General features: G+C 44.7%; 1 protein-coding gene across 3 annotated transcripts in view; it reads left to right on the top strand.

Moving 5' to 3' along the window:
* The window catches only part of GANC (glucosidase alpha, neutral C), a 39,318-nt gene that overhangs the window by 13,836 nt on the left and 6,182 nt on the right, over positions 1-19,300 (top strand). Inside the window, exons 10-22 of one of the 3 annotated variants that reach the window (XM_068162245.1) lie at positions 656-809; positions 1,996-2,231; positions 3,699-3,825; positions 5,901-5,980; positions 7,575-7,718; positions 9,196-9,292; positions 9,665-9,766; positions 10,395-10,638; positions 13,837-13,901; positions 14,444-14,520; positions 16,206-16,280; positions 16,941-17,054; positions 17,590-17,702. In XM_068162245.1, the coding sequence (XP_068018346.1) occupies positions 656-809; positions 1,996-2,231; positions 3,699-3,825; positions 5,901-5,980; positions 7,575-7,718; positions 9,196-9,292; positions 9,665-9,766; positions 10,395-10,638; positions 13,837-13,901; positions 14,444-14,520; positions 16,206-16,280; positions 16,941-17,054; positions 17,590-17,702 (1,628 nt within the window). Of the gene's footprint in view, positions 1-655; positions 810-1,995; positions 2,232-3,698; positions 3,826-5,900; positions 5,981-7,574; positions 7,719-9,195; positions 9,293-9,664; positions 9,767-10,394; positions 10,639-13,836; positions 13,902-14,443; positions 14,521-16,205; positions 16,287-16,940; positions 17,055-17,589; positions 17,703-19,300 lie in introns of all 3 variants that reach the window. The other 2 variants (XM_068162244.1, XM_068162246.1) reach the window with 2 other exon arrangements.

The following is a 19,300-nucleotide window of genomic DNA, read 5'->3' as shown; positions in this document are numbered from 1 at the left end:
AAGTCCACAGGAGAAGGTGGAGACAAAATACACAATGTTGGAGCAGAAAAAAAACTATGTAGGTGGTTGTGGCAGGCAGATAAAAAGGTGGATGAAAATCTTAACAATCTCTGGGATCCAAAGAATGTTTCTGAGTTTTTCAATTTTTGGAATTGCCACACATTTCTGCTTAGCAGGCTCCTTCTTCTGTGGAATGTAAATGACCTTCAAGAAACATAAAATGTTCAGGAAATTAACTCCCTCAACTCTTGAAACCCAAGCCTATGAATTCTATTAAAATTGGAACCATGAGGGGAAAAAAAATGGGCTTTATTCCACCACTGCATTACATGGTTAAAATTATTAATGTTCTTTATTACTTTTGATACAAATCTTGCTCTTAAGATCCTGCAGAAAATGCTTTGTCTTTAATTACAAAAGAGCTTTAATTACTTTGCCCCTCATTACTAATTTTGCCTCATTACCTGTTACTCTATTTTGTATAAGCAGTATGCAAAGTAAAGGATTTGTGAAGGATATATAAGAAACATTCAGTGTGTATTCTTAATACCTACCAGGTGTGTGTTAGTGAATTTTGTGGGTTTCCATGTTTATTGCTTAATCCAGCAAAAGTTTGATAGAGTGATGCTCAGCTTTACCTTTGTTTCCTTCCAAGCATGTGCCGGCTGGATCTGCTGCACAGACGGCTAAGCAGCGAGCAGTGCCTGTAACTGATGTGCGCTGGATGTCGGAAAGTGGCATCATTGATGTTTTCCTGCTGATGGGCCCCACTCCGTTTGACATCTTCAAGCAGTTTGCACAGCTGACAGGTACTAACTCATAACTGGACTCAATACAGCACATTTACCTGGCAGAATCTCTGAAGAACATGCTGTACCCATGAGTGGGTTGATATTTACCTGGGCCATTATGTGCAGGTGGCCAGCTGTTCCCAGGCTCCAGCTGATAAAGCAAAAGGTGGTACTTTGTGAAGACAAGCCTCAGTTCTTGTCTTCCCTAGCATTTGCAGGTGTTCACATTTGGCCCTAATTGAGAAGCCAGCATAATTACTGCAGCCTGAAACTGCTCCCCTTAAGATGAAGGGAGGAGACACAGGAGGCAAGAGCTGCCAGTCACCATTAGGACAGGTCACCTTATAATGAGAAAAGGCTGGAGTGATGGAGTATGTGTCCTGGAAATTAAGGACTTTAGGTAACTGTTCCATGTGTCCATTAGGGAAGAGAGCAGAGATAACTTGCAGATAGGGGAAAGGGAGGAAGCAAGAGTCTCAGGAAGAAACTGAAAAAAATGGATGCAAGAGGACTAACATTTTATGAAAGCAAAGCTCTGTATGTACTAAAGAGATTTTAAAGCACAGAAACATCCCTGCTAGTTCTTCAGTGTGAGAGCAATGACGGTTTGCTCCACAGATGTTATGGAGAAAATGTGGTTCAGCTGAACAAGAATGGAAAAGTAGCCAGCTCACAAGAGGATCTGGCCAAGCAGAAGGTCATGCCAAGGAATGTTTCCCAGCTCCTTTTTGCCATATGTCTACATACATGTTTTACGGTCTTAAAAATGCCTAACAGTTGCAATTCCATGGTTTTCACTCCAGCAGTCACAGGAATTTCATTCTGTTAATTAAAGCCTATTCCTTTTTTTGCATTAATGACAGTCAAGGTAATCTAGAATATTTTTACTTTAGAAAAAAATTAAAGAATAAAGTTGTATTGGTTACTGGAATCATAATTGAGTGTGATGGAACTGAAAGTTCCTTCTCACTCTTGTATGGTCATTGCAGCCCTCTGCACTTTCTGACTGTTGGGCTCATTGTAATCTTCCTTATTTCAAGAGTTCAGTCACTTTGCTATGACGAACATGCTCTAGACTCAACTTAGGCCAGCATCCTGTATTCTCCTGACAGATACATATCGATCATGTGAACTTTTCTGGAGTTTTTAGATAACGCTGTTAATGCCCTTCAGGATTTTATCTTCACTCATATACCCTTCCCAGGTACTCAAGCCCTGCCCCCTCTTTTTTCTCTGGGCTACCATCAGTGCCGGTGGAATTACGAGGATGAGCAAGATGTCAAGGCAGTAGATGCTGGCTTTGATGAACATGACATTCCTTATGATGTGATATGGCTGGACATAGAGCACACAGATGGCAAGAGGTATTTCACTTGGGACAAACAGAAATTCCAGAACCCCAGAAAGATGCAAGAACATCTCAGGAAGAAAAAACGGAAGGTATATAAATAGCAGGAAGAAAGAAAATGTGGATTGTTTTTTCCTTAGTGTCTGCTCAACTTCAGATGCTGGAAACACTTTAATGGAGTAAAACAGACTGTTGCAGTGTGGTGATGCTTCCAGTGCACAAGCTATCTTGTTTAGTTCAGCTCCTCTGTCATCTTACTATTTCATAGTTTGTCCTGTGCCCTGACTATCAAGCTAAGTTTGACCCTTATGAAGCTCCATCTTACAGAAGCAACTGAGTGTTGTCCTTGATGGGCAGAGATGAAAATTTTTCTACTTAAGATAAGCTTTCATGATTGGTAGTTGCCATACTTGCTTCAGGTTTTCCTTCTATTGATAATACCTTTTATTTTCAGCTTATACTAACTAGAATTTGTCTGGAATGTTGATACAATTGCTTACCATGCACAAAATCATAGAATCATAGAATCAATAAGGTTGGAAAAGACCTCAGAGATCATTAAGTCCAACCTGTCACCCAAGACCACATGACTAAGTAAGCCATGGCTTCAAGTGCCATGTCCAGTCCCCTATTGAACATCTCCAGGGATGGTGAATCCACCACCTCCCTGGGCAGCACATTCCAATGGCCAGTAACTCTCTCTGTGAAGAACTTTCTCCTCTCCTCGAGCCTAAACTTCCCCTGGCACAGCTTGAGACTGTGTCCTCTTGTTCTGGTGCTGGTTACTTGGGAGAAGAGACCAACCTCCTCCTGTCTACAACCTCCCTTCAGGTAGTTGTAGAGAGCAATAAGGTCTTCCCTGAGCCTCCTCCAGGCTAAACAGCCCCAGCTCCCTCAGCCCCTTCTCATAGGGCTTGTGCTCAAGACCTCTCACCAGCCTTGTTGCCCTTTTCTGGACAAGTTCAAGAGTGTCAATGTCCTTCTTAAATTGAGGGGCCCAGAACTGGACACAATACTTAAGGTGTGGCTTAACCAGTACTGAGTACAGGGGCAGAATGACTTCTGGAGACCAGGATGCCATTGGTCTTTTTGGCCACCTGGGCACACTGCTGGCTCATGTTTTGGACTTGATGAAGTTTGAGGTCGTTTCCAACTTTATTGATTCTCTGATCTTAAGGCAATTTATTTTAAGCGGGAACATGAACACAAAAGTGAGATATTTTGCCATTCACAGAGTTGAACAGTGAATTAAAGAGTGTTTTTGAGGGTTGGAGTACTTGCTTTTAACTGAAATAATGTTTTTTGTCCCTTATTTTAGAGGGGTAAGCATGAAGTCCTGCCCTCCTTGTAAATTCAGCTATTATACATAAGTCTAGCACAGTGTATGCAAGAACTGGTAACTGCTTTCTAAAATCAGCAACACCTTTCTAAAATTACTAGCACAGCTGTCTCTTTAGCTGAAGTGAAGCCATTATCTGCCTTTTATCAAAAGTGAACTCCTACTGGTTCATTCAGTACAGCTGATGCTCATGATGTGTTTTATTTTCTTATCCTGGCAGCTTGTCGTCATTGTAGATCCCCACATTAAGGTTGACCCCATGTATGCCCTGTATGCACAGGCAAAAGACAAGGGATATTTTGTGAAAGACAGAAATGGGAAGGATTTTGAGGGCATCTGTTGGCCAGGTAAGAGGACATCCTGTCTCTGTGTTTCAAGCTGCTTATTTTAAAAAATTTGCAGGCTAGTTTAATTGGAAGCCAAGGAAGTGGAATTTAATTCTTGCATTTCTGGTAAGCATTTATAATTCTAAATATTTTGTGGTTTCTTTGGTACAGTCACGTTCTATTTGCCTCAGCTGTATAAATCCTTCCGTTATGCCTGTTGGACCTGCCCTGGGGGGTCTGGCAGATTGCTCAGAGCTCAACCAACCTGACTTGCCTAGAGAGTGGTGGTGAATGGTGCCACATCCAGCTGCAGGCCAGTCACCAGTGCCGTCCCCCAGGGATCAGTGCTGGGCCCCATCTTCTTTAATGTCTTCATTGATGATCTGGATGAGGTGGTTGAGACAGTCATCAGCAAATTTGCAGATGACACCAAGTTGGGAGCTGATGTTGGTCAGTTAGAGAGTAGAAGGGCTCTGCAGAGGGACCTTGACAGGCTGGACAGATGGGCAGAGTCCAACAGGATGGCATTCAACAACTCCAAGTGCCGGGTGCTGCACTTTGGCCACAACAACCCCATGCAGAACTACAGGCTGGGGTCAGAGTGGCTGGAGAGCAGCCAGGCAGAAAGGGACCTGGGGGTGCTGATTGACAGCTGCCTAAACATGAGCCAGCAGTGTGCCGAAGTGGCCAAGAAGGCCAATGGCATCCTGACCTGCATCAAGAATAGTATGGCCAGCAGGAGCAGGGAAGTCATTGTGCCTCTGTACTCTTCATTGGTTAGGCCACACCTTGAGTACTGTGTCCAGTTCTGGGCCCCTCAATTTAAGAAAAACATCAAGACACTTGAATGTGTCCAGAGAAGGGCAACGAGGCTGGGGAGAGGCCTCGAGCACAAACCCTATGAAGAGAGGCTGAGTGAGCTGGGATTGTTTAGCCTGGAGAAGAGGAGGCTCAGAGGTGACCTCATTGCTCTCTACAACTACCTGAAAGGTGGTTGTAGCCAGGAGGGGGTTGGTCTCTTCTCCCAGGCAAGCAGCACCAGAACAAGAGGACACAGTCTCAAGCTGCGCCAGGGGAAGTTTAGGCTCAAGGTGAGGAGAAAGTTCTTCACGGAGAGAGTCATTCGTCATTGGAATGTGCTGCCCAGGGAGGTGGTGGAGTCACCGTCCCTGGAGATGTTCAAGAGGGGATTGGACATGGCACTTGGTGCTATGGTCTAGTCATGAGGTCTGTGGTGACAGGTTGGACTTGATGATCTTTGAGGTCTCTTCCAACCTTGGAGATACTGTGATACTGTGATTTACTGATCAGAACAGCCTTCAGATTCTGTGATTCTGTGGGCTGTTCTGATCAATAAATCCAACTTCTTTAGTTCTAGACCCCCCCCGTGCAGGTCCAACTGGTGTAACAGAAGGAATTATACAGCTGAGGCAAATAGAACATGAGTGTACCAAGGAATCCCCCTTCCCAAGTTGTCTTGGGTAACAGAAATGCACACGTGGGCTGGTCTGTTGCAGTGAGCACAGCTCATGCAGGCTGGATATAGTTAAGTGAACCCTGATACTGAAGATTGATTCAGTCATGATTGTAGACATAACATATTATGTTTCATGAGGAAATCATATTGTGAGGAGGCAGAGGAGGTTGTCCCCCTTCTTTACAACCAGAAAGCTCACAATCCTGGCAAGTGAATATAGAAAAAAATTAAGGACATACTACAACTTGTAGGAGCATAGCAAGATGCAAGTTACGCAGCTCAGTGACACCTTTCCACCTGAGCTCAAAATTCTGGGACTACTCTTTCTCTGGCTTCCTAATCACATCTAAATGTGTTTTAGTCTGCTAGCAGTCATCCTTAAATGGTGCTGCTCCTCCAGAATCTACCAGTGTTGATCTGCACAACATGGCAAGGCTGTATTGAGTTCTAAGTCAGCCTGGAATTTTCTTTTGGGCTTTTCTCTCAGAGACAGTAATGCCTGTTAATTGCTGCCCATTGGGGAAAGTCTCCCAGCTTTAGGCCCCTGCATTTAGGTGCAAAGACAGCACATCCCTGCTCTTAAAATCAGGTAAATCATTGGGGTTTCCCACCTCCACAGGTTCCTCTTGCTATCTGGATTTCACCAATCCTGAAGTGCGAAAATGGTATGCAGATCAGTTTGCCTTCAAAACATACAAGGTTTGTATTTATTTGCTCTGATCTACATATCTCAGAAAGCCTTAAATTGGGGCAAAGAGAGAAGATAAACTACTGGCTAAGCAAGTTGGTGGGTTTTGTTGCTATCTTACCATCATGTAGAAGAAAACATGTTGATCAGCTGGAAGTACCACAGAAGGATTTTCTGCATGGAGTTGTCTGCGCTAAGATAGTTGGAACCCGTGTGCCACGAGTGAACCTGCTCACTTAGTTGCAGCAGTAGGATGGACAAACACAGAGTGCTCTCTTATGGTCACTTCACCCTGACCTTCCCTCCAGGGCTGTGCAGCCATCCAATGTGACCTAGACAGGCTGCAGAGCTGGGTGCAGGCAAACCTTCTGAAGTTCAAGTTCCTCCCCAGTCCTATGTCTGGGGAGGAATAACAGCATGCACCAGCACAGCTTAGGGGCTACCCTGCTGGAAAGCAGCTCCCCAGAGAGAGACCTTGGAGTGCTGGTAGACAGCAGTTTCTCCATGGAACAACAATGTGCCCTTGTGGCCAAGAGAGCAAATGGTATCCTGGGATGCATCAAGAAGGGCATGTCCAGCAGGTCTAAGGAAGTTCTTGTACCTCTCTGCGCTGCCCTGGTGAGACCACAGCTGGAATACTGCTCCCAGTTTTGGGCTCCCCAGTTCAAGAGAGACAGAGAACTGCTAGACAGAATCCAGTGGAGAGCAACAAGGATGATTAGGGGACTTGAGCATCTCCCCTATGAAGAGACACTGAGAGCCCTGGGGCTGTTTAGTCTTGAGAAGACTGAGAGGAGATCTCATTAATGTGTATAAATATCTGAGGGGTGGGAGTCAAGTGGATGGGGACAAGCTCTTTTTGGTGGTGCACAGTAATAAGACAAGGAACAACAGGTTCAAACCTGAACATAGAAGGTTTCACCTCAACATGAGGAGAAACTTCTTTACAATGAGGGTAACGGAGCACTGGAACAGGCTGCACAGAGCGGTTGTGGAGTCTCCTTCTCTGGAGACTTTAAAGACCCACCTGGATGCATTCCTGTGCGGACTACCTAAGTGATCCTGCTTTGGCAGGGGGGTTGGACCTGATGGTCTTTTGAGTCCCTTCCAAGCTCTAATACACTGTGATACTCCTGTGTAGTGCTGAAAGTGTCTATTGGAACACTGATGATTACTTCCAGTTCCACCATCCCAAAGTTCTGCTATGCAGTGACATTGTTGAAACCACTCCCCTAGCAGATATTTCCTATGCTGCTTTTCCTCTCAGTTGTTTGTTTTTTGTTTGGGTCTTTTTTGGCCTTCTGTGATTTTTTTCCTCGTGCTAGTTAATATTTCTCATTTCCTTGCCTCCTTTTCCTCTCCAGAAGGCAGGAATAGCAAGTACCTACTGAGTCTCGTAAGAGTTGTAGGCTGCCATCCTGACCACCCACCAAGAGAGAGGAGGTGATGGCATCCTTCGAGTGACCACAGAAGTATAATTACCATGTCCTGCTTTGCTGCTGCTGTTTCTAGTCATACCCCAAACTCATCTGACACCCACTAGAGATAAACACAGAGAGGCACAGTAGTGTCTGTGTACATTCTAATTGTAACCCTATGTCGTAGGGATCCACTAACATCCTCTATGTATGGAATGACATGAATGAACCCTCAGTCTTCAAGGGAGCAGAACTAACAATGCAGAAAGATGCTGTGCACTACAACAACTGGGAGCATCGGGAAGTACACAACCTCTATGGATTCTATCAGGTAGAGTATCTGAGACACAAACTAGCAGCAGGAGTATTTATACCGTAATAAGTATTCTATTGCCTCTATCAAGGACTGAAACTCTGCTGTGCTGGATATTGCTATATTAGTAATAGACTGTTATTGGTCACAAGAAAATGTGACAACATCCATGCCTTCTGCCATGACAATGTAAATGACGTTGGCCATGACTGCACAATACTAATTTTTTGTTGTTCAAGTGTATTCTAGTAGAAAAGTGCTGCTTTAATAAGTATTCATAGTTTCATAGTTTCATAGTTTCATTCAGGGTTGGAAGGGACCACGAGGATCATCTAGTTCCAACCCCCCTGCCATGGGCAGGGACACCCCACACTAGATCAGGCTGGACAGAGCCTCATCCAGCCTGCTCTTAAACACCCCCAGGGACGGGGCCTCGACCACCTCCCTGGACAACACATTGCAGGGTTTCACCACTCTCATGGGGAAGAACCTCCTCCTCACATCTAGCCTGAATCTCCCCACCTCCAGCTTCATTCCATTCCCCCTAGTCCTATCACTACCTGAGATCCTGAGAAGTCCTTCCCCAGCCTTCCTGTAGGCCCCCTTCAGATACTGGAAGGCCACAATTAGGTCACCTCGGAGCCTTCTCTTCTGCAGACTGAACAGCCCCAACTCCTTCAGTCTGTCCTCATAGGAGAGGTGCTCCAGCCCTTTGATCATCATTGTGGCCCTTCTCTGGACACCTTCCAGCACCTCCACGTCCCTCTTGTAATAGGGGCTCCAGAACTGGACACAGTACTCCAGGTGGGGTCTCACCAGGGCTGAGTAGAGGGGGAGAATCACCTCCCTCAACCTGCTAGCCACACTTCTGATGCAGCCCAGGATCTGATTGGCTTTGCGGGCTGCAAGTGCACACTGAGAGCTCATGTTGAGCTTCTTGTCCACCAGCACCCCCAAGTCTCTCTCCTCAGGGCTGCTTTCCAGCCAGTCACTGCCCAGCCTGGATTTGTGCCTGGGATTGCCTCGACCCAGATGCAGGACCCTGCACTTGCTCTTATTGAACTTCATGAGGTTGGCTTGTGCCCACCTCTCCAGCCTGTCAAGGCCTCCCTTCCCTCCAGCGTGTCTGCTGCACCACACAACTTGGTGTCATCAGCAAACTTGCTGAGGGTGCACTCAATGCCACTGTCCATGTCACTGACAAAGATGTTGAATAAGACAGGTCCCAGGACTGATCCCTGAGGGACTCCGCTTGTCACTGGCCTCCACTGGGACATGGAGCCATTGACAGCCACTCTTTGGGTGCGGCCATCAAGCCATTTCCTTATCCATCTAGTGCTCCACCCATCAAACCCATATATTATTATATTATACATATATTATATTTGGATACAGATTTCTTCATTTTCTTGCCTTGGAAGGTCTAAAAGGACAGTGCTGCAAATATCCTCATGGTAGAGTTTGTCTTCCTGACTTTTATATTAATGATTTACAGCAAATGGCTACTGCAGAAGGCCTCATCAGACGTTCTTCGGGAAAAGAGAGACCATTTGTCCTCACACGATCTTTCTTTGCTGGATCACAGAAGTATGGTAAGTAGGGGCTAGCTGGATGCCTTCCATGCTTCTTTGATCTCTTAAGTTTGGTGTGTAATAGTTAAATACAGAGAGGACAGAAAGTTAGAAATGGTGAGCTCCTAAGAGTGCAAGTGATTAAAAAAAAGTCAGGAGAGACTGACAAGGTGTATACAAGTTAAGGACGGAGTAACAGCCTGTGTCCTGTTACAAACCACTGCCTGGTTTTGTTGACTATTTCATAAGCATGCATGTATAAATAAGAAAGTTGCAGTGAACAGCAGTTCACCAGTAGTTCATGACCATTCTTGTCTTCTTTCCTTAATTCTAAGCATAAACTGAAGCATACGCCCAGCTTCCCTGTGTAATGCTGAAACTGGGTATTTCCAGGGGCAGTGTGGACTGGAGACAACACAGCAGAGTGGGGTTACTTGAAAATATCCATTCCAATGCTTCTCACCATCAGCATGGCAGGGATTTCATTCTGTGGAGGTAAGGTGTTTAGGTACAGTTGGTCACTGTGCATTAATCACTGGTGCCACCAAGCTCATATCCCACGATAGACTTCATCACCAGTAGTGGAATGCTCAACAGTCTAGTGCATTTCCAGGCAGTTTCACAGAGTAGTCTGGTTTCATAAGCCACTAACCAGGCTCTTACCATAATTTCTCTACTAATTCAAATAGAATAGAATAGACCAGACCAGACCAGGTTGGAAGAGACCTTTAAGATCATCGCGTCCAACCTACTATCCAACACCACCTAATCAACTAAACCATGCAACCAAGCACCCTGTCAAGTCTCCTCCTAAACACCTCCAATGATGGTGACTTATATAGTGTTTGCATCCCATCTGGAAAAGCAGTCCATGAGTGGTGTTCTGTAGCATCACTGTGACAATTCTCTGTCACTGGGGCATCCAAAAGCTCTCTTGAGATAACTTGTTACACCAGTTTCCTACTCTTATTTGGGCAAACAGCTGCCTACCAGCAGAACTACAAGAAGCATGCTGTGAAATGCGTGGATTTATCCACCTGGAATGTTTGTTACAGGAGAAGTTGATGTTTTCCAGAATGATTTCCCCCAAATGTGCATTTTGATTTGTCTACACCGTATCTAGCTGATGTGGGAGGCTTTATTGGAGACCCAGAACCAGAATTACTTGTTCGCTGGTATCAGGCCGGAGCCTACCAGCCCTTCTTCAGAGGCCATTCTAACATGGAGAGCAAACGCCGAGAGCCGTGGCTCTTTGGGGAGAAGAGCACCCAGATCATCAGGGAAGCCATCCGAGAGCGCTACGTCCTCCTGCCCTACCTCTACACACTGTTCTATCGGGCACACACGGCAGCTGAGCCAGTCATGAGGTAAGAGCAGCGGTCAGGAGCTTTAGTGATTGTCTTCAGGAAGTTACTTGGAGGGGAGCATTAGCAAAAGCTCAGCTCACTCAGTTGGGAAAGCAAATGGAAGCTATATTTACAAGCAATAACTACACTCTACAGTGGAATGCAATGAATGGGTACAAATACACAGTATACAAATACACAGTGTTTACAGTATCATACAGGTATTTACAGGCAGAAAACAGCACAGAACTCCCCCTGAGCCTTCTGGGAACCCCAAAAGGAGTGGGGGAACTGGTCCACTTCTCCCCTAACCTCCCCCCTCTTTCCTCTGTATAATTAGAAGAAAAGAGAAAGACAAGTTAGGAGAGTGCTGTTAGTCTTATCTGCAAGGTCAGCTAGTAGTGATAAAATCCTCCCAGCCGAGCAGAAGCAGCAGCCAGAAAAGAGAAAGGAATGAAGTGGGATGTGAGATATTGCTAGGGGGACATCTCACATCTGGCCAATGAAATTGGTTTAGAATAATCTTGTGTTCTCCTTTTTACACCCAACTGTAAATTGTTCATACTTCTCCACTCTTCTGCTGGAACTCTGCAGCTAACTTTTAAAGGCATAGCCTGACACTTCCACAGAGTTAAACTACCACCTTTCACTTTTGTGATCTCTTAAGTAGTGAAAAAGAGCGAAAGATGCAAATACTGCTACGGTGCATTTGAACATGTTCTGCAAGCTTTGGTGGGGTTCTCAGATGAAAATGTTATCGTTTAGGGCTTTTTTCCCCCAAATGACATCTGGAACACACTAGATCATAGAATCAATAAGGTCAGAAAAGACCTCAGAGATCATTATGTCCAACCTGTCACCCAATACCTCATCACTAACTAAACCATGGCTTCAAGTGCCATGTCCAATCCCCTCTTGAACACCTCCAGGGATGGTGACTCCACCACCTCCCTGGGCAGCACATTCCAATGGCTAATGACGCTCTCACTGAAGAACTTTCTCCTCACCTCGAGCCTAAACTTCCCCTGGTGCAGCTTCAGACTGTGTCCTCTTGTTCTGGTGCTGATTGCCTGGCAGAAGAGACCAACCCCCTCCTGGCTACAACCTCCTTTCAGGTATTTGTAGACAGCAATAAGGTCTCCCCCGAGCCTCCTCTTCTCCAGCCTAAACAATCCCAGCTCCCTCAGCCTCTCCTCATAGGGCTTGTGCTCCAGACCCCTCCCCAGCCTTGTTGCCCTTCTCTGGACACATTCAAGAGTCTCAATGTCCTTCTTAAATTGAGTGGCCCAGAACTGGACACAGTACTCAAGGTGTGGCCTAACCAGTACTGAGTACAGGGTCACAATGACTTCCCTGTTCCTGCTGGACATACTATTTCTGATACAGGCCAGGATGCCATTGGCCTTCTTGGCCACCTGGGCACACTGCAGGTTCATGTTCAGCCAGCTGTCAATCAGTACCCCAGCTTCCTTTCTGCCTGGCTGCTCTCCAGCCACTCTGTCCCCAGCCTGGAGCTCTGCATGGGGTTGTTGTGACCAATGTGCAGCACCCAGTACTTGGATTTGTTGAATGCCATCCTGTTGGACTCTGCCCATCTGTCCAGCCTGTCAAGGGCCCTCTGCAGAGCCCTTCTACCCTCTAAGAGATCAACACCTGCCCCCAACTTGGTGTCATCTGCAAGTTTACTGATGATGGACCCAATCCCCTCATCTTTAAACATGCTTTTAAAGTACCGTGGACTCCAAACCACACTTAAAATGGTGCTTAATGGACTCTGAGCTGGCTGACTTTTCATAAGGGTCTGTTTAGCTCCTCATTAAAATCTATTACTGCTGAATTGTTACTCTTATAAAAACTTACTTCATAGTGATAATTTGATCATTTATCTCTGTGGTATTTCTCCTATTTTTTCTTGTAGTAGAGAATCAAAGAATCTGGAAGGGAAGTGAAAGTAGAAAATAAACTTTTGTTCAGCTGCCCTCTAACCTCTAGGGAGCCAAATGCAACAATCCTTTCAGCAAGAGATGAATGTCATCAATTTCCCTGGTGTTGCTGTCTTTGAGGTTGCCCTAGAAACATCCTTTTGCACTGCTTTTTGTTAGGCAGCTGTAGTACATCCCCTAAGTTTTAAAAACATGAATGTCTGTCCTTTGACAGGTTGGACATGATGATCTTTGAGGTCTTTGCCAACCTTGTTGATTATATGAGTCTATGATTTTTTGTGAAGGGTTGGGTTTTGATGTTGATTTGCATTTCAGACAGGGGGAGCATCTGTCTGCACAGGTATAGGAGCAGATGCCCCTGTTGTATGCACTGACAAAGACAGTGGGTTTCTGTCTCTCTTGAAATGAAGTTTATGCTGATTAGGTTGGACGCAACGATCTTGAAGGTCTCTTCCAACCTGGTTTATTCTAAGTCTACTGTTTTAAGTCTGATATGTGCATGGCCCACCATATTAAGTACAACTGTCATTATGTTATGTCTGCTGCAGTAGGTACAGAATTAGGGGGGAAGGAGGACATTTTTCTCACTGAGACAAGCAAACTGGAAAATTAGCAAGCACATGAACAGCAGGGCTGCAGTGAACAGGTGGATGCCTGTGAGTGAGCAGGTGAGCCAGGCTTTTTGTGTAAGGAAACCCAGCCCCTGAGCAACCTGTGATTGACCAGCTCTCAAACTTTTAGATATACAACTCCTGTTGTGTAACCAGATGGTTATTGCACTACCCTTTTGTTGAGAAAAGCTGAAAATTAAATTCTGGGGCAGGTGTTTTGGTCATGACCAGGAGGAAATGCTACAAAAGCAATAATGAGGTGCTGAGAACAGGAAGGAACTGTGCTGCAGGGACTAGCTCACTGAGTGTTTGCATTACTGTTAGACTGTGAGAGAAAAGCTCATCCATCGCTCCTTTGCCAGAAAGAAGGTATATGTAGTACAGGTGTGTAAGAAGGAGGGCCAGAGAAAAGAAAGTGAGGCTACAGGAGGCTAAATGATAGATTTATTGGAGTGTCTTAACTCAGATTGTTCTGGGAGCTCTCGTAGGTGAACTGAAAAGGGCAACTTTAAGGCACAGAAGAAGGCCTTGTCCTATCTTCAGTTCTTGATACCTGCACCCCGTAAAGTGAGGGACAAAAATGGAGCCTGAGAATGCCAAAAAGCCTTGGACATGCTGGTAGGAGAAGAGAAACTAACTGAATCCCTCTATCTTTCCTGCTACAGGGCTCTGTGGATAGAGTTTCCAGGGCAAATAGAAACTTTTGGTGTGGAAAATGAGTACATGCTGGGTAAGCAGCATCTTCATATTCTCAGGAAATTGAGTTAAATATTTTTGAAGTGATAGAGTGTCACATGACCAAAAGAAAGCATGAAAACTCTGCCCAAGACTTAAGAAAATTATGTTGTTACAGAATGTAGAACATATGAGACCTCTTTAAAAAGGGACCCTGTTTTAACAGCCCTTTGAAAATAGGGGTCATACAAGATGTGAAACCTGAATTCAGTTTCAGTAGTCACTCTAAACACATGTGGTTGGTTTTGACCTGAAACATGGAAGTTCACTCTAGCAGCCAGGACCATAGTCTGCTACAGAAGTTACAGCAGCAAACAACTGCCATGCAAAGCTGATTTTTACTTCCAGTGCTGACAAGAACTGAGCTGCCCTCAGCTCCCTACACATGCCTTTTGTCCAGTAGTTAAGTGTAGCTAAGCACTTGCCCAAGCAAGCCCCTGAAACAGGTATGGGAGGCTGACAACTCCAGAACACACAGCTTCTGCTCCAATGAGGTGTAGCATTGTGAATCACAGCCATGTTTGTATTTTTCCTCAGGAAATGCTTTGTTGGTGCATCCAGTCACAGAGCAAGAGGCCAAGGCAGTGAGTGTTCTGCTTCCAGGGCCAGAGGAGGTGAGGATGAATATTAAGATGCTCAGCTGTTCAGCCCAAAGAAGTATTTCATACAACAGCATTCCAGCTCCCCATCTTGTAACAGCTGAGCACTGCTGCTGTACCAAGTGCTGGACAGCCATTCAGTGCTGCTCTGAACCTTCCTTCCATCTTGATACCTTGCATACTTACCTCACAACAAATTAATTTTCTTGCCTTTCCAAGAGCTGCTGAAAAAATCTCAGGTCTCTGATCATATTAAATTTCCCTTTAAGCCTTACTGCTTCTCATGGAAGACTAAAACCCAGCTTTTCTAAATGGTCAGTTCCCTTTTTTCTGATATTTCTTGTTGGGCTAAACTTCACAGAATCAGACCCTCAGGATCACCAAGTCCAACCATTAATTCTACTCTACAAGGTTCACCCCTAAACCATATCCACAGGCACCACATCCAAATGACCCTTACACACATCCAGGGTTGGTGACTCAACCACCTCCCTGGGCAGCCTATTCCAATGCCTGACCACTCTTCCTGTGAAAAAAAAAGTTCCCTAATGACCAGTCTAAACCTACCCAGTCGTAGCTTGAGGCCATTCCCTCTTGTTCTATAGCAAATGACCTGGGAGGAGAGACCAGCACCAGCCTCTCTACAGCATCCTTTCAGGTAGTTGTAGACAGCAATGAGGTCTCCCTTCCACCTCCTCTTTTTCAAACTAAACAGCCCCAGCTCCTTCAGTCACTCTTTCTCCAGGCCCTTCACCAGCTTTGTTGCCCTTCTCTGCTCCAGCACCTTCTCTTTTATGTGGAAGAAAGGGGATCTCTGAAGAAAGGTCAAAAGGAAATCAGAGGAAAGCTGGCGTAAAGGTAGAAATTACAGCAAGGAAATACAACATTCAGTAGCCTGGGCTGAGTGCAGCAAACCCATTGACGAGTGGAAGTCACTTCCTTTCTCAGGCAAAGTTTCTTATCCACAGGATGGCACTGTGATCCACTCCTACAAAGAGCATTTGGCTGCAGCAGCTGAGGTGTAGGAAGTGAAAGAATTTGAGGAAAATTTTTCTTAAGGGAAAGCCTGAGACTCTAGAGAGGAATAAAAGACAGCAGTGAAGTTTGTGAGACCATGCAGACTGTTGTGACTCCTCTAATGCATCTGAGGACACTTAGGATCCTTCTCAATACAAAGAGAAAAGCAGACTTAAGTTCTCCAAACAATTTAAGAGAAGTATTTTTATCAAGGTCTCTCTGGGAATTGACTGCCTGGCACACTTAAAGCCGTTAAACCTGCTGGCAAATGTGCTGCATGAGAAGTTCCAGACGTGGCTCTCTTTTGTGACTTGTTTTTAGCAAGTTTGCTAATTTTCCCTTTTCAACAGAAATGTGCTTATTCTGGAGCTCAGCATTTCTGCTGACTGAAAGATGTTTCCTTGCTTTGCACGTCCAGATGTTTTATGACACGCTAGATGTGAAACTGTCGAAAAGATCCTCTTCTTTTTGAGCCTTGGGAGTAAGAATTTATTCTTTCCATTCAGAATATAATTTGATTTTCAAAAAGTAAGATGCTATTTCTTTGGCTTCAAATAGGTTGCTAGGAATTGTGTCAGTGAGGTTAAGCAGGAGAGTAACTGCATCTGCAGAGGGAATGGATTGTGCCATATGTGTCATGCTCATTCTTTTCTTTTCTTTTTTTCCCCCCCATTTTTCCCTAGATCTGGTATGATTTCAGAAAATTTAAACAGGTGGAAGATCCAGGCACTCTGAAGATCTCAGTAACACTGGAGGATGTATGGGTTTGTTCTAAAATACTACTTCCACTGAGCAGAAAACAAACCAAACCCAAACAAAACAAACAGGCTTTTGTTTTGTCAGCATTCACAGGATCACAGGATGTTAGGGGTTGGAAGGAACCTCTGGAAATCATCAAGTCCACCCCCCCTGCCAGAGCAGAACCATAGAATCCAGCACAGGTCACACAGAAATGCATCCAGATGGGTCTTGAAAGTCTCTGGAGAAGGAGACTCCACAACCTCTCTGGGCAGCCCACTCCAGTGTGACCCTCACAGTGAAGAACCTCCTCATGTTGAGATGCAACCTCCTGTGCTGTAGTTTATATCCATTGCCCCTTGTCCTATCACAGTGTGCAACTGAGCAGAGCCTTTCACTTCCTTCCTGACACCCAGCCCTCAGGTATTTCTAGCCAAAGGATCCTGTCCTCAAAAATCAGGAAAAGTGACATTTCAGTTCCCTTGTAGGAATGTAACCTGGAATAACTTCTGTAGAGAAGAAAAGGCTTATCTCCTCTGGTTTTAGATGGAACACTAATGAGGCCTAGTGGTAGAGAAAAAAATGAGATAAAAAAGAACAAGCTTCAATTATCCCTCTTTCAAGACAAAATTACATGTTCAAAGTATTTCAACCTTTCTGCCCTGGCTTTGTTTTGGCAGATTCCTGTATTCCAGCGGGGAGGCACTGTGATACCTCTGAAGACCACAGCTGGAAAATCCACTGAATGGATGATGGATACTCCTTATGAGCTTCGTGTGGCCCTGGACACAGAGGTACTTGGAGATAACATTCCCTTTACAAAATTGTCTTTGACTCTATCTGACCTTCATAGGTCCTTGCTGCTTGTTTGATCAGTGCAATGGTTTCTGCACCAAATGGCACTCCTGCACTACTCCTATTTCGTGGAGCTTTTGCCTTCCTCCCACTTCTCCTCTTATGTGAGGCTGAGTATTAGGAGATAGCATTAAAGGGAGAGTGTTTTCTGACATTCCTCAGCCCTTGCCCTACTTCCTCCTTTGGAGAAAGTAGCAGAGAATAAGCAGACCACAAACTTCCTCATGGACACAGAAAGAATTTCCCACCAACTGTCTTTTCTAATAAATGAGGTGAGACCTGGCAGCCACATCAATTAATGAAACTAGAATGTCCATATCTTCAAGCACTCTCAGACCTGGACTGCCTGAGCCTAATGAAAAATAAACACATACCCTTCACTCTGAAGCGTGACATAGAGCAAGATATTTTTAGCTCCATTTTCCAGCACTGGAAGCTGCTGTTAATTTGTACTCCATCTGGTGTGTTTCACAGGCCTGTGCAGTAGGGGAGCTCTACGTAGATGACGGACATTCATTTCAGTACCTCCACAAGAAACAGTTCCTGTATCGGAAATTCACTTTCCACAAGAACATCCTCTCTTCCAGGTAACAGCAGTTATGTCAAAAGCCACCATCACAATGTCAGTGGAAATTCCTTTTATGGTTTAAGAGGTCTTCTTAAAAACATGGAAATATTAGTCTCACCTACTGCTTAGTGAAGTCCCAGAGCATGCAGAGTCAGTCATAAAACTGCAATGTTCTGCAGCTGCAGGAGTTTAAGAGTAGCAATGCATGACATACTGAGTTGTGTCATCTACTTAAAGATGCTACAGATTCACTCAAATACAAAGAAAAGCATCAGCAAGAGTAAAGCCTGTCAGAAAAACAAAAGATGGTAAACTGGAAGATGTGCAAATAGGCAACACCTGGAGTGTTAATGTTTTCTCATATTGTCTATACCTAGAGAGTGGGCAGTGACTGAAACAAGCTTCCTAGGGAAGTGGTCAGGGCACTACACCTGGATGATTCTCTTGGTCATATGATTTAGTTTTAGGCAGTCCTGTGAGGAGTGGGGAAAGAAGCATACTTCAGGGGTAGAATACATATGCCCAGACAGCTGGCAGGCTTTCAAGCCTCCAAACAGCTTGACACAAAGTTAAGCTCAGAGAAATAATATTTTCTTCTATTCATAGAATAGAACAGAATAAATTATAACAGAATAGATTAGAATAGAATAGATTAGAATTAACCAGGTTGGAAAAGACCTTTGAGATTGAGTCCAACCTATCATCCAACACTATCTAATCAACTAAACCATGGCACCAAGCGCCCCATCCAGTCTCTTCCTAAACACCGCCGCTAAAGTTGGAATTGCTCCATATGAGTCCTCTCCAACTGGAGATATTCTGTGCAGGAATCATAGACACTTAGTATACAGCCTCCAGAAGTCATCAACTGATGAAGTATATGTATTAGCATGGGAAAATATACAAGGAAAGCACTTGGAAAGAAGCAAGAGGAGACACAACCTGTAAAAGTTGAGTGAAACAACCTAAAAGCCAAAAATACCAATAGCTTCTTGTAAGGAAAGAGCTGATAGGTATGTCACTATTACATTTTTACTATGGAGGTTTTTTCCCATGGGGCTGTGCAGGGCATAAAAGGTGATTTTACAGGCAGGTCTTTATTCCTTCAGGGTTCACAAGTATGATGAAGGTAGTTCTAAAATGACAGCATTTTACACAGAGCAAAACCATAGAGTAGCTTGGATAATGCAGTTAAAAAAGTATGCTTCAAAGCTCTCCATCTGGGATAGAAAAGCTTAAAAATTCAGGATGGAAAAGAAAAGTGTTGCTGAATTGCTAGCAAAAATAGAAGTTGGGGAAAAATAATTTTGAGGTGTGTGATCCAGCACTCTACTCGCTCTGAAAAGGGAAGGTTTAGGTTGAGGGGGTTTGGAGCTTTTTAATTTAAATCAAGTTAGTTAAATAATGTGTCACAGATTGAAGCATCTTACTTGGAAAATGTCAGCATTACCGTGAGTCCATCATCAGTAAATTTGCAGATGACACCAAGCTGGGGGCAGGAGTTGATCTGCTGGAGGGTAGAGAGGCTCTGCAGAGGGACCTCAACAGGCTGGACAGATGGGCAGAATCCAAGGGCATGAGATTGAACACATCCAAGTGCCGGGTTCTGCACATTGG

This window comes from Melanerpes formicivorus, unplaced genomic scaffold, assembly GCF_026170545.1.
Source record: "Melanerpes formicivorus ecotype bairdi unplaced genomic scaffold, bMelFor1.0.p_v2 SCAF_62, whole genome shotgun sequence".
Classification (NCBI taxonomy): Eukaryota; Metazoa; Chordata; class Aves; order Piciformes; family Picidae; genus Melanerpes; species Melanerpes formicivorus.
This window is presented reverse-complemented; position numbering and strand designations above follow the sequence as displayed.